The sequence below is a fragment of the Artemia sp. Qi Xiang Cuo genome, chromosome 20 (genome assembly GCF_049724085.1).
Source record: "Artemia sp. Qi Xiang Cuo chromosome 20, ASM4972408v1, whole genome shotgun sequence".
NCBI lineage: Eukaryota > Metazoa > Arthropoda > Branchiopoda > Anostraca > Artemiidae > Artemia > Artemia sp. Qi Xiang Cuo.
Window position 1 is genome coordinate 48,547,261 of NC_142813.1, and position 16,269 is coordinate 48,563,529.

Consider the following 16,269-nt stretch of genomic DNA (forward strand, 5'->3'; position numbering starts at 1 on the left):
GCCTTATATTTTTGATCAGAGCTAGAATCTCTATCTCAATTCACGTTTTTTCAATTTTGAATTATTTGCTCATGGTGATTGTGATTGTGATGACCTTAGACGATGAATACGATGGTTTTATGAATTTTAACTAGTGTAAAACTAAGTATGAAATGTCATGTCATTTTAAAGTAACTTTTTAATTAACGTAAACTAAAATAAACTTACAAGTATTAAAATTTCAAGTAAAATGATGGCAACCTGTAAATACGTGAATCATAATTAAATTATTAATTAAATTACTTTTTAAGTAATAATTAAATTATTATTAATTAATTTGTGTTATAAACTGAATAATCTAATCAAACTAATACGATATATTAAATTATCTTAAATAATAAATTATACTTATATTTAACTCCTTTTATGATTTATTTATATCATTTTACTGTATTTGATTAAATCGCTTCGTAGTTACTCATTACTACGGAAATATGGACATATCTGCGGAGTCTGGTAGAATTGACCATAATATTTTCGAGTCACATCCACTATTTTTCGAAGCAGTTCATTTGTACTCAGGGTTGCCAAAGTTCTTAATACTGAAGAGTTAAAATGAGCAATAAGTTGATATTTTTAGCGTCGTTTCTGAAAACTGGCGGCGTGGCCGAGTTCAAACTCAAATTTAAGACCTCTAGTTCTAGCTGCTTTTAACGGTCTGGTCACATATTTTTTCTAGCTGCAAATTTGTTGTATTCATTTTTTTTGCGTTTTGATGAGTCAAACAAACATTTCGGAGGGGGGGGAGGGGTCAAATCCCTAACCCCCTGGATACGGGCCTTGCAGTCTGGATCAAAGAGAACGGCTGAAAATTAATAACACAAGGAGTATATCAACTTACCGTTGGGGGGGAGCACACATATGAAAACTCCATTCCAATCGCATCGCCATCTCCCGTCAAATAACGCTGCGGTCTGTCAACAAAATAGGCCTTACTATTCTTTGGACAAACGCAGTGAATGACTTGTTGCGTTTTGTTTTCTGGAAATAGTATATACGTCCACGCAATATTCCGAAAAAACTCACATTTGGGTAATTTTTTCACTGGCTCGCATATCTAGAAATAAAAGAGTGCAATATTCAGATATAAATGGCATAAATAATTTAATTAAAAACAATTCAAATAAATTTAGCAGCCATCCTGGCTATTTCTGTTCTTTTCTAAATAAGTAAAAATTTATATTTTTTTACTTATTTAAATGTGAAACTTTGATCGTTTTTATTTTTTTATAGAGTTAATGTCTTTTATTTATGCTTTCTTGTTTTTGGTATTTTTCTCATCAATTTAGATTTTAAGCTAGTTTTTCTCTGTCTTTTCTTTTCTCTCCGTCGATAAAGACTTCTGATGTAAAGCCAAATATTCGGACTTTTATTATTTTATTCGGAACAATTTTTTTATTTTCTATAAAGTTTTACCATATTATTAATCTTTTTAATCAGTTATTCAGTATGTCAGTTCGTTTTAATTAAATAGATCGCTTATTAGGTTTTTCCAATGTCTGCTATACAAGTGGTTTCCAAACTGTTGTCCGTGGACCTTTGGGGGTTAATGGGGATTTCCGCAGACCTTTAGGGGTCATAGAGGCTTGAGGTGAAGCCCAATATTCCTTGTTTTATTTGCGATGATCTTTTTAGATTTTTAGTTTGTACATGCTAAAGGTAACATCTGTTTCCTTACAGATGTAAGGAAACATCTGTAACGTTTTTATAAAATCATATGGATTTATTTTATGAAATTATTTTTTAAATTATATCCATCTTCATTTATCTGATTATTAGTATTGGATGGTACGTCACAAACTTATACAATCTTCTATATATGTATATTTTTAGTTTTAGTTTTAAGGGGACCGCAAAACATTTTAGGAGTTTTCAGAGTCAGTCATTGTAATTTAATTGGGGGCCACTTGGCTACATCAAAATTATTGCAGGGACATACGATTTTACATAAATTTCGGAAAAGAAAGTTTTCAAAAAAAGTTAAAGTTTAAACCTAAAACGAGAAAAAATATGTCCTATCAAGGCCGTATCCAGGGAGGGTTTAGGGGTTTAAACCCCCCCCCCCGGAATGTTTGCCCGACTCGTAAAAACATAGCAAAAATGAATATGGATACGACCCTGTGGTTCTATGATCATTTAAACTTAAAAAAAAAAACATAAATTACTATCAATGAATAACCGAAACCCAAAACGAACAGAAAGTAGGATAAAGAATCAAGACAAGCAGAAATAAAGTCTTATAATAATTCAAAATTAAAAGGAACAGAAATTGCTATCAATAAATAAATGAAACCAAAAACCAACGGAAACTGAAATAGATAATCCAACATAATGATATTCAATACCAGAGCAAGCACTAAAATATGAACTAAGGAGATGTGAAATGGAGGCCATGGATAAAGTTGCCGAGGATCTAGAAGATGCAGCTAGACGGCATAATAGTAAAATAATGTACTGGCACGTTAACAAATTGAGAGGGGGTAGTCAATCCAGACTTGGCCCAGTTAAAGATAGGAATGGGGTCGCAATTACCGATAAGGAAAAAACTAAAGAGGGATGGGCCGAACATTTTGGGAATTTGCTTAACCGAAATAGTGTTGCAGGAAAATATGTAGAGGAAAATGAATAAGTTTGTGATACCTTGGATGGGAAAGAAGATTAGTTTTGTGAGGACGAATTAGCAACAGTACTAAAAGGATTAAAAAATAATAAGGCTCCAGGTGCTGATAGTGTGGTAAATGAGTATCCTAAATATGGTGTCTCCTGAGGTTAGAAATAAGTTACTGAATATTATGAATGATTTTTGAAAAAGCGGAAGTACTTACCGATTTTAGGAAAACCTCAATTAAGCCACTTTATAAGAAAGGTGATAAAAGTGAGTTCTTTGTGGCGAATGGCGAGAAGAAAAAGAATAACAGTATAAGTGTTAAACATATAAATCATAAGCTTAGCCTTAGTGTTAAAGAATGACATAAATCAATTTAAAACTACATATGGGGCTGCTTGGCAGAGGTGGTTTTAGGTGGAGAGTAGAGGGGCATTTGCCCCGGGCATAGGAATTTTAGGAGCGTAAAATGTTAAATACATAATCAAATAAATAAGTTAGAAAAGTCAGATCTAAATAAAAATTTTGTTAATAAATGAAACATTTTTAATAAATGATAATTTTGTTAAAATTTGGCATTAAAATTTTTGGAAGACAGGGGGAGGGGGGGGGGTAATAAAGACTTTAATCCAGTTGCAAGAGAGGCCAGAACCGCCACTGCTGCTCAGTATGTAAGGCTTCAAAACAGTGAAATTGAATATGAATAGACTTTATGTCAATGTATTGAGAACAATAATTTGTTTGTTTATTAAGTTGTTTGTTTTGATCATTTGTTTAGGGTTAGTGTTGCTACAAGATTATGATATTATGCAGTTTTATTGTGTGTATATTATTCATGTTTTTATTCCTCGCTCCATGGTTTTAGACTCCAACTCCTTATTGTTTTTTTTTATTTATCTGTTTTTTATTTTGCTTTTATATCTGTTTGTTTGTTTTATCTTGTTAGTAGCTCATCCTCGCTGGCCTTGCAAGCAACACTTTTGACGTGGTACCGATTGATTTTGTATGCAATCTTTTTTTTTTAAATAAATCGTTACTACTACTCAGGGATACATCCAGGATTTTTGTTCCGGGTGGGGGGGGGGTATTTTTTTGGAGGAGAGGGTATGATGCAACAAAACTTTACAAAACACATAAAAATTTGGGTATTCCCGTACTAAACTCACTCTTTTATATAGTGCTAGTTTGGTTAATGCTAATGAAATAAAATAGGATGAATATATAACAGCTTAGAAACAAATTTGGGCTATATATTTGCACATTAAGGGGTTGGGGGGGGGGGGGTAAATCATAGCATATATTAAATACGTAACCTAACCAAACCTAGGTACCTTCTGAAACCCCCCCCCCTAAACCTCCAAAAACAACAGTTAAAATATAGTTCTTGCCTTTCTTTAGATCCCACAAGCCAGCGTAAACCTATTTTTCATCACGCGTCTCAGTCTATTTTGTGACTGGTTTGCAATGCCGTATATAAAAGAGTGCGTTTAGTACACGAGTACCAAAATTTGTTTATAGGGTTTTTTCTACTTTTTTAAAAAGTCGGACAAAAGTTTTGGTGAGGTTCAAACCCGGACCCCCCCCCCCCACAACCCGATAGAAACTTGCCACTGCTACTATACAATGTCAATATATAAACTGTATTGTGTATTATTCCATTTTTTTGGAGGGGGAGGGGACTAAATTGAAACAAGGCGCCCTCAAGAATGAGATACATAAATATTTAAAATTGTTTAAAATTAGTTTTAAGAATTGTTTAGGGTTTCCTTCAAATGGTCCCATAACCAATTTCAGAATAGATTTAATCCAACAGTAATTATCTAAAGATCCTTTTGATATCATACCATCTACTATGATTTATAGTTGCAGGATCCAAGGAACAGATGGTTAATTTATAAAACATTTTTCTCAAAAGTTGAATGCGTAACTAAGGTAGCACTTTGAATTAAGAGCTGAGGATAATAGCCATGAAAATTTCTCAATAAATGACCGGAAGTTAGTGCTCGAGAAGCCTTGCGCTTGCGCAATTATAGTTGTATCAGGGCTTGGCTGCCTGCGAGTTCGTCTGTAGACTCCATAATTTTCCTATTTGCGTCAACCGGAGTTCATTAAAACTTAAACAACATTCAAACTTCTAATATTTTTTACGGTACTTGTTAAATATCCCGAAAACGCTCAAGAACTGAAGTTAGTTTAATCATAATGATTAGTTAGATTAATCATAATGAAATATACCAAAATATAATACTTTATTAACAAAATTATAGAAAATACAGAAGAAAATTATGGAAATGCGCAGAACGCATCATATTAAATATCTAACCTAATCACATCTATATAATAAATATTCAATTAGAATATACCTGCATCGTAGCTTAACTCACTGATACTAAGCTAATTATAACCGAAAAAAAAGCCGGTTTTTCTCAGATCACACAGGTCAAACATCTTGAGTGTTTTCCGGAAATTTAACAAGTACCTTTTTACTACTGATAGGGAATGTTTCGGGTATACGGAATGATTATTCCAACTTTCTTTCTAGATCTGTTAGTTTTTCTTAATTTTCATATAATTTTATTTTAATAAAACTATATGTTTATTCTATTTTATCACAATTATGTTTCTTATTAACTATTAAAAATGATTAACTAATGGTTAATACATTTTGTTTATTAATATCATATATTTTATTTATACACTATATAATTTTCACGTTTGCATCAATTGAAGTTCGCTAAACACGTAAACAAAATTTTAACTTTTATTATTTTCTTTACGGATTCTTTATTACTGATAGGGAGTGTAGTGGCTATACAGAATAATTTTTCCAACTTCTTTCTAGGTCTGTTCGTTTTTCTCAATTTTCATATTTATAGCAAAAATATATATTCAATCCATATATATTACAATTATACTCTTTATTAATTATTAAAGTTAATTTTCATATTTACTATTATTTAGTAATTTCCATATTTACTATAAGCAAATTTCATTAAAAACGTAAACAACGTTTAACAATTATTAGTTTTTTAATTGAGATCCACTATTGCTGTATTTTTTTTTTTTTTTAGTATTTTCTAGGCCTATTAGTTTTTCTTTACATAATTTTTATGCAATTTTATTTATAATAGTTTTATTTATAATATAGGAGCCCAATAATTGCGCCAGATATTTATATTCAAAGAAAGATAAAAATAATATATCATATTTACACTAGAGAATTCCCAATTTTCTCTTGTTTATTTAATAGAGTTTGAGCTTATAATGAAAACGATGATAGCGACAGGATATAGGATAAATATCTGTTCAAGAATTTCCCTAAAGTCCAAGTATATCTAAATGAAAATATTTTTCTTTTGGATGTTCTAAATGATGAATTTATTAAGGCAGTGTCGCATTTTCTTCAGTGTTGCCACGTTGAATCGTGAAAATAATTACGCTAAATCAATTGGTTTATCGTTCGCTTTTCGTCCGTATGCAAGCTTTTTCTTAATTTGGCACCGCTCAAGGCCATATCAAGGGGGGAGGGGTTGGTGTTAGGATGTTAGAACCCCCTCCTCACTATATGTTTGTCCGAGTCGTAAAAGAGAAATTAATATAAATAAATATTTGATGCGTTCCTAAAAATTTTTGCTTGTAACCTCCCTCCCAATCCTGAAATCCTGGATAATCTAAAAATTATATAACTCGACATGGAGGCGTGGGCTTTTTCATTAAACATTGAATCCCTAATTTTTTTTTTTTTTTTTTTTTTTTTTTTTTTTTTTTTAAGAAATATACGGTCGTATGATTTCCACTTAAACAATTCAAGCAGTCAGATTTCAATTTTATTAACCTTGGTACTTATATGAAATGAATTCGTGAAATGAATTTTTATTTTGAAGATAAATTTTTAATAGGGATATTTTTTGAAAAGAAATTGGAAAAGGTTTTAGAGATTCACATAACTAAGTACAATAAAAACTGATTTTCGAGCTAGACTAGAAAGTTGAGGAAATAAAATCCAAATATCTAATTTTTACTACACTAGATGATTGCTAGAGAGGAGGAAGATTACTAAGAGGAGGTCACTACTAAGATGATTACTAAAAAGGAGAAAAATTACTAAGAGGAGGTCACTACTAAGATGATTACTAAAGAGGAGGAAGATTACTAAGAGGAGGTCACTAGTAAGATGATTACTAAAGTTATCGACTTTTGTGGCGTTTTCTTTATCACAAGAATAGTGAACAGACTATCGATGAAAAAAGGGGCATAAATTATGATTTATTTCTGAACAAAATCTAAAAAGAAATAGTATATCGGTGGAAGCACCTTTTTCAGCCATTTAATGGTTGGTGAGAATGGCCGACAAAAATATATTGACCTTTTTTGGCAGCGGAAATGAAAATTCTTAATTTTTCATTAACAGGGGAGTAAAACTGGGGACTGTAAAACCTCACAGTCTATTGTAAATATTAACGGAGTTTAAAAATCCTTGAACTTCCGGCAGAAATGAAAATCCTTAATTATTTCACGAAAGGAGTAAAAATAACAAAAAAATATTTTAGACAGACTTTCTGACAATGCATAATACATTTTTTTTGGGGGGGGAGATCAGAAAATATTTTTCGAAATCTAAGAGGGGAAAACTTATTTTTTTTATATTTTCAATGAAAATACCAAAAAGCCTCCTTGATAGGACTAAAATCATACTTCTTTTATAAAAAAAACCTGCAAAATTCCAAAAAGATTACTTCCTGACAGCGCAGAGGAGGTGGCATAACTATACTAAAAATTAGAGGTGGAGGGGTAAACAATTCCAAAATCTAGAAGTAGGGAAACTTAGAAGTAGGGTTACTTTTTCATTTTTCAATGAAAATACCAAAAAAAAAAAATTCAATGAGAATTACCCAAAAAGATATTTTCAAAATCTAGGGGGGAGATATAGGGGGCGCATTCCTGTGGAATTGCGTACTGGTGAAACTTCATCATAGTCTTTTTTCTTTGCATTGGTATATTCAAAGCAATCAATTATCAGATCTAGTAATAAAAAATTTTTTATTAAAAGGGGAGTAGAGAAGGGACTGCAAATTAAAATACCTCAACAGTTTTTTGTATAAAATAATTCCAGAAAAAAATGAAAAACTTCCTGTAACTGTGAAAAAGCTTAACCATTGTTTTTAATAAGAGCTGAGAAAAACTTTTATCCATCTAATTTCTTAATTTTAATTAAATTTCATTGGGATTTAAGAATCCTTGGAGTTGATAAAAATGAAATCCTTAATTTTTCCTTAACAGGAGGCAAAAAACAGCATTTTTGAGCAAAAAGCTGCAGAATTGAAGGAAGTATAACTTATTGGTTAATGATGCCATTAAAATAAAGGACTGTACCATTACTATCATTTTTTAAAACAGGAATATCCAATGCAGTTTTTTTCTCAATCTAATTTTTTAATTTTAACTAAATTTCCAGTGGAATTAAACATTCTTTAATTTCTGGTAGCAATACAAATCCTTATTTTTCCTCAAAAATGGAGCAAAAATGGGAGCGAAAATCATAAAACTAATAACTACTAAAAAAGACTAATCATAAAACATTCAAACTACATTATACAAATAGGAACTAAATATATAGCCTACACACGGACGCCAGAATTCACCAGGAGAGGGGCTGTGGTTTTTCTGATACAAAACTTGAAAAAAAAACCACAAAACTTGAAAAAAAATACACACATACAAAATCCATACAATTTTTCGGGAAATAATCTGTGCAATAAAGTTAAAATTAGCCATTAAACTTTTTCTTTTCATTTTACAACTGTTTATCTTATGGATTTGATTGAATTGATCTATAAATAGGTCAATTAACAATTTGTTTCTTATGATGTGACTTCGAATCTTCTAAAATGAAACTTAAATGTGGCCGAGTACATAGAAATTTATTTCGAGAAAAGCGAAGATTTAGGGGAGAAGAATGTAAAAAAAAAACTCAAGAAAGGCAAAAAATATACAGAAAATGTAAAAAAAGGTTCAAAAGTTATAAGAATTCCGAGACGTATGGGTTTGAGGCAACGCTGCATCCAGGGGTGGGGGGATACCGGGCTTCACCCCCCCCCCCAACATTTTTACTGGCTCGTAAAAAGTAACTATAATAACAAATTTGAAGCGTTTATGTAGATCTTTAACCCCCCCCCCCCCGAACAAAATCCTAGATACACCCTTGGATTCCCATCCCACGTGTGTGACAGTAAATGCTGACCATCTAATTCAAATAAAACTATACTCTTTTTGTACCAAATTGAGGTGTACTTTTTCATAATTCTCTTGAAATGAAATGTTTTATTGACTTTTCTACTTCAGAGGAAAAAAAGAAGCAAAAAACACTCAAGAACCACAAAACTGACAAGAGAGGCTCTAGGTCCCCCTGGAACACCATATTTCCTTGAATTTCAGGGTGTTTTATATTTTTAAATTGGCAAATTAATTAATTTTTATTATTCACCTCACCCCCCCCCCCCGAATTTTTTGTTTTTCCCCTCCTTCTTCCGAAAAAATATCATTCACACGCATCTGGTCTTGCATATATTTATATTCTCAATCTATAGTTTTGCTTCAGCTGATTTTGATTTTAACCTGGCAAGTGGCAACCCCGGTTTGAAGATATGTTTGCCATGACCTCTTTCACTTGAAAAACTTATGCCGTTTTCTCGTTTTTTCTCTTACAGACAAACCGGAAAACAGATCAACCAATGAAAATGCGAGAAGAATTTTTTTCCACACAGTATAATAGAACGGAGTTTATAGTTGGTAAATTCATTTGACGTTTTGTCTGTTAAACGCCAAATTAAAAAGTGGCTTAAATTACCTTGAGTTGCCTGTTTTTGTCCATTATTGTGTGCCCATCTCGTGAGTCTAAAGACATTGAACAAGCGGCTTCATTTGAACACCGACACTGTCTCTCTATCCAAGGCGTATCATACGTATCTACTTTATTGCAAACACTATATGGGGCACAAATGGGGAGTCTCGTCTTCAGAAACCTAAAAAGATGGCAGTCAATAGGACTGAAACAAACAATAATTGACACTAGCTCCGTCTCCCTCATTTCCTCAAAATCATCAATAATTGCAAAACTTAGGCGCTTAAAACTGGTTTTCATTACAGCTTGGCTCGAAAGAGAAAGAGAAAGGACGAAGATGAAGATGAAGAAAAGAATGATGAAAAAGATGAAGGATGAAGAAAAGAGAAAGGAGCACTTTATTTTAGAAAATAATGCACCCGTTTCCTACCTTAACACCACCATCATCTAGAAATACAAAACTTTAGAATTTATTCAAATTGTGCATATATTTGTTTTAATTTAAAATATATCTCTTTATTATTTTATTATGTTTTTTGTGTTCATTTTTACAGTTTTATAATATTTATTTTAGTTTTAAAACTATTAAAGTTATATTTTACTAAAATATGATAGAAAAATATATACGAATTAACGAATTACGCCAGCTTTCTAACAAGGAATCTTTAAACTAAGCTCATTTTTTTACCGTTTTTTTTATTCTAATTTATTCAAATTTTTTAGCTTGACTTAATAAAAATAAATATTTTCGCTGTTAGAGTTACGGATATATTGCAGGGGTTTAAGCTATTTTAATTTCAATTTATTACTTTTTGAAGGCTTGGAAAACTTATTTTATTCTTTAAGCCTCCATGTTTTGCAAATTATAGATATTTATGCAGGGTTCAGGTTAGGGGGTTTACATACAGACTAAAAACACTGCCTTTGCACATGTACCCTATAAAACTACCCAAGAAACCAAAATAAGAACATACCCCCCCCCCCTGTACCCATCGTAAGTCTATTCATACTCGAGGACCACGATTTTCTATAATTTTTTCTTTGGTTGTTTAGAAATTATGAAGTTGTGAAATCATGTTCGAAAGTTGTTCGAAATTATGTCTTAATAAAAATGAATATTTTCGATGTCAGAGTTGTGGATATATTGGAAGGGTTTAAGCTAATTCAATCTCGCTTAATTTAACTTTTTGGCGCTTGGCCAAATTAATTCTATATCTTACAAATTATAGATATTAATGCACGATTTAAATACAACTAAAAACCCGGCCTTATCTGTGAAAAAGCCAGGTTATAGTTCGCACACCTACCTTATAAAAGTACCCAGGACACCAAAATCAAAAGATTTACCCGCCCTGGACCCATATTATATATATTCATACCCGATTTTGGTGATTTTTCTTTCGGTTGTTTCGAAATCATGAAGTTGCTATAGGAGATTTTCAGCAGTGTTGCCACGTCGATCCGTGAAACTAAATAAGCAAAACTAATTAGTTAAATTCGGAGATGCTTCTGTCTGTAAAAATTCAAACACTACAAATCACTTGGTTCCCAAAGACAACTGTACCTTCTGAAACTGTTGGCATAACATTATTGTGGCTTATTTCTTGCTAATTTCTGACCCACGTTTCTTTTTATTTAAATTCAGTGCCCTTTATTACCAAAAATTGCATAGATTCATGTGGAGGTTGTTTTTTATTAGAAATTGGATTTCCAATTTTTCCTAATTTTCATATGGCCGTGCAAGTTTCTACTAAACTAATTCAAGCGATCACACTTCCTTACGCTGTCCTTAGTACTTACATATACCACAAGACAACGCAGAGTCTGTCCAGCTTTTTAGAATAAAAAGCAAAAGTGTCGCTCTGGGGGCCTGTGCATTAGGAGGAAGACAGAGTGGCCAGATGTGGCACGTTTGCGCCATTTGTCGCTTTTTTGAGGTGGTTGTGCGTTGAATTTTTCGAATCGGCACATTTTTTTTTAGGGCAAATCGTTCATTTTCACTCGAAAAATGGAGCTTTCGGCACATTTTCACTTTTAGGCGGCGCAACTTAAGACCAAGCAACTGGCAACAATGGAGGAAAAGGATAAATTTGTCAAAACAGCAAACGCAATCTGGGAATTTTTCTTAAGATTAGAGGAATTAAGGGAGGAAATTGTAAAATGACGATAATTCCGTATAGGACCAAAGTTCACTCTACGCGTTTGCCAGCTCTAACTATTAAAGATAAGGTCTACAGAGATGCATTTTGGCCTGAAGAGGTGCATTTTCTTAACAAAAAAGATAGAAGTAGCATCGCTATGTGAACCCTGACTGGTATTTCTTAGTAAAATGAAATTCTTTAAACACCCCCAGAAATTTTTTTTTATAAAAAAAACTCCTTTAAATACCTTTCTAGAAAATAATGTCAAACGTACATTGTTTTTAGTGTAAACACAGTAATATTTTGTTTTTTTAAATACAATTTTGCCACGGCTAGAGAAGCGAAATTTTCAACTCAGGCCCTAAGTTTAAGTGAAGTGAGTATGAGCCCATATGAGAATATATGTTTTCACCGAGCAACGTGAAATCCGTATTTCAGCACAAAATTTTATAACCGTTATAGTCGGGTTGAAGTTTCGACAGAAATCGCTTCATAAGACTGACATTTAATTAAAGCTTGATTCAAGCGTACCATGTCAACGAGGGGTTGCCACTTTTAAAATTATGCCCCTCAGGTGGTGCACAATATGAGTGACAGAAATGTACCATTTGGGTCGGGGGTGGGTCTCGGGGTCCGGGCCCTCTGAAATCCTAAATTCTCCCTAATTTAAGGACACTTCTTATTCAAATTATGAATACAGTTTTTGTTTAGTGTTGGTCGACCCCAAAAATGATCCTGTGCGTGTGCCAGCATTAGTAGCAATTGCCCCCCCCCCTGTATTTTGAAAAATACCTCATTTTTGGTATTTGTATTACAAAAGTCGAAAAAACGGCACTTGTCTGTTATAGCACCTATGTTAAGTTCGTCATTCACTCATGCACTATAGAACGGGTTTATTGGTTAGTTTCTTTCAGGTTAGCGTAAGACAAGACAAAGACAAGTGACAAAACAGATGGGAAATACATAATTTGGGCTATATATTTGCACATTAGGGAGGGGGTGGAGGTAAAGTATTCAGACAGTGTTAAGATAGAAAACAATTTTACTTCGTAATATGCAGAATAATTGTACCCAACACATATTGAATGTAGACCCGCTATACTTTACCACCCCCGCCCCCCCCCCCCTAATGCACAAATATGTAGCCCAAATTTGTTTCTACAGTAGGCTATTATATTTTCACCATATTTTGTGACATTTCACTAGGATTAGTCAGAGAAACAGGCTCTACTTCGATGAAGAACTTAAGATAGACGCTATAACAGATAAGTACCGAAAAAACATCACTCCCTAGATTTTGAAAATACTTTTTTATACCTACATTTAAAAAATCAGAAAAATCTTGCCTCCACCCCCTGACATTTTTGGCATTCTCCCACCCCATTTGGAGAGTGACCTGCTTTTCCTTTATACAGGATAATACTGATGGTATATAATTTAATTTGTATGTCCTGTGGCACCATTAAAATGTTGCTATGCGAAATCTTAAACTTTTTCTTGAAACTCGGTGCACAAATTAGGATATACACTGAGAAAATATAGAGAACAAATAACTATAATCTGATATTTATATTGCATTTGTTGACAGGGTTGCGCAAAATACCATTCTTGCCCCGTGTTCTGACAGGTCTAAATCCGTCCCTGGGAACAACCCAGTCAACTTTCCGACCTACAGAAACATTCACTGACCCCCAAGTACTAACTTGAAAATACCTCATATTAAACTCGCTGTGTTTTTTTTATTAAGAAGGAAAAAAGTCAGTAACTAGAAAGTTGAATTCTTCACATTCTTTATGCCTGGCTTCAGAATATCTTTTTTCCTCTTTATCATCATAATACATAAAGTAAAGGAAAAAACAGGAAGTGCGTTTAACTGCGTTGATTGTCAACAACATTCAAGAATAGTTGCATGATTTTCCAAAAGGTCGCTAGTAATTGCGGTAAAGTGATCGACTTCTTTACCCGCAACACGGATGCGGGGTCTTGCGGGTTGGGGTCAGGTCGATTGCTTACCACAGCGCCTTCGCTTAATTATGCTAAGCCTGTTTAAAACTAATGCTTTCTAGAATTTTCCACGTCATGCTATGACAGCTATCATTTGTTGTGGTATAAACATAATGTGTTTCCGTACTTTGAAAGTTATCGCTGTCAAGCCTAAAGGGCGTAAATGATATTTTCACATTTTTGAAAAAAATGCTAGAAGTCGTTTGCAAAGCTGTTCTTGAAAAACAGGAGTACCAATTAGGAGAGGCGAGCCCATTTCGCTTAGATTTTCAAAAAAAAAACTTTCTGTCTTCGTTTCTGAAAAATCAAAAATCCCTTCTCCCTCCCTACAATTCGGTGAATTGGCGTCCTTGCTCAAAGAAGGAATATCATATCCATGGAGAATCAGAGTGTAATTGAATGGCGGACTTCAGGCTCGTGGCGCCTTGAAATTTCAAGATATTTAAGATATTTCCCACAAATTCTCCCGTATAACTAACTTGTTTTTAGCAATTTTGTCCCCTACCCCTAAATAAATTCCTGTGTTCATGCCCGGCTCAGAAAATCTTTTTTTTTATGTCTAGCTATTTCAGAGGAAAAGGAGATCAGCAGTTAATGCAAGGATAATAAGGAGTAATTTAGGCTGAAACCATTTATGAATTGTACTTTGCTTCGAAACAAAACAAGTCATTAGTAAATGTATACTTGCCGTACTCAAATTCAATTTGTACCTAGAGTTTGATTTTCAAATAGTACATCCCTCCTAAATAAACAGCTCTTACACAAATAATTCCTGGAATAGCTATGAAATCTCAATTTTCAAAGACCTGCAAAAATCTTAATCATAGGAAAACAGAGACTTTACTTGTGAAGCTTTTCACTCTTTTACTGGCTTAAATTTTCACACAGTAGAACCAATCAGGTGGGATTTAACTTTTTTTTCTTTTCACTACTCTAAAATTTTATATGGGCGGCTTTAAAATCAATCGGTTTTAAGAAGGTGGGCTATTTCGCTCTCGAGAAATAAGCAATGATGTGATTGGCTTATAAAATGCATCACAGCTATAAACCAATGAAATTAAAGTAAACTTTTTACCATGGAAATATAGGAAAGTAATCCTTCTTTCCCTCTGACAAAATTTTCAGACGGCTCTGAAACTTCAATATCTCCTCTATAAAGAAACCATAATTATTTGGGGGTGTCTCAGGGACACCCTCTTCATCCGCAATTCTTATATTTCTGCCAATTCCTGTTCATTTCCTACTCAAATTATAAGATTTTCTACCCCCCACCTCTGAAAATAATTTTTGTGCACGTGCCTAAGAGGTACAAGTGTAGTGTTTCACTAATTGGAACACAGCGCTATAGACTGTCCAATAAATGAAGAAAAAGATACCCGTAAAGCGGGTAATCCAACAGTTTGTGGCAACAAACTGTAAGTAAGGAGCGACCCGGTAGCCGAAACTCTCATGGTAGCCGAAACTCCAGAAAACGGTATTTTGATATCAACAGATACATTATAAGAATCAGAATTTAATTCTGATTTCAAATATATAAGTTTCATCAAGTTTAGTCCTACCCATCAAAAGTTACGCGCCTGATAAAATTTGGCTGATTTTCGAAAAAAGAGAGAAAGATCCCCTAAAAATTATAGAACCTTAATGAAAATCACACCATCATATTCAGCGTATCAGAGAACCCCATAGTAGAGGTTTCAAGCTCCTATATACAAAAATGTGGAATTTTGCATATTTTTGCCAGAAGAAAGGTCGTGGATGCGTGTTTTTTTGTTTTTTTTTCAGGGTTGATTGTATCCACCCAGTGGTCCTAGAATATCGTGGAAGGACTCATTGGAACGAAAATTAAAAGTTCTAGTGCCCTTTTTAAGTGACCAAAAAAACGAAGGTCAACTAGGCCCCCTTCCACGCTCATTTTTTCCCAGAGTCACCCGATCAAAATTTTGAGATAGCCATTTTGTTCATCATGTTCGAAAATTTTATAAGTATGTCTTTTAGGATGACATAATTCCCCGAAGTTCCCGGGGGGAGGGCTGAAAGTTATGAACTTTACCCAATGTTAACATATAGTATTGGTTATTGGGAAGTATACAGACGTTTTCAAGGGGTATTTTCTCTGGTAGGGGGGGGAGTGGGTCGGGGGTTATGTGGGAGGATCTTTCCATGTAGGAAGTTTTCGTGGGAGAAGGGATATTGCTATGAAGGGGACGCCGGATTTCCCAGCATTATTTAAAAAAGATCATAAATTAAATATAAAAAAATAAGTTTTTCAACTGTAACAACAGCAACATCAAAACCTAAAACGAACAGAAAATATTACATATATGATTGGGTTCACCCCCTAGTCAATACCTCGCTCTTTAAGCCAAAGATTTTTTAGTACTTTCATAAGAGCTATATAGTCTAATTAACGGCCTATAAGAATCTAAACGGTCATTTAAAGAATTGGAACAAGATTCGAACTTTAGCTTAAAGAGCAAAGGTCCTGAATCATAGAGGGCGTTAACCAACCTAGATAGCACGTATTAAAAACACTATGCACATAGAAGTTCGTTAGCATAAAGTTTAATTCGTAAACTTGTTATGTTTATGTTATTACTGATGATAACGTTTGTAACATAAAGTTGGGAAACAAGTGCCCC

General features: G+C 33.4%; 1 protein-coding gene across 1 annotated transcript in view; it reads right to left on the bottom strand.

The window, feature by feature from the left end:
- Positions 1–16,269, bottom strand: part of aos (protein argos) — a 49,005-nt gene that overhangs the window by 17,117 nt on the left and 15,619 nt on the right. The window contains exons 3-4 of the mRNA XM_089105961.1: positions 9,492–9,656; positions 881–1,096 (exon numbers count right to left, since the gene is read on the bottom strand). Of these exons, the coding sequence (XP_088962087.1) occupies positions 881–1,096; positions 9,492–9,656 (381 nt within the window). The remainder of the gene's footprint in view (positions 1–880; positions 1,097–9,491; positions 9,657–16,269) is intronic.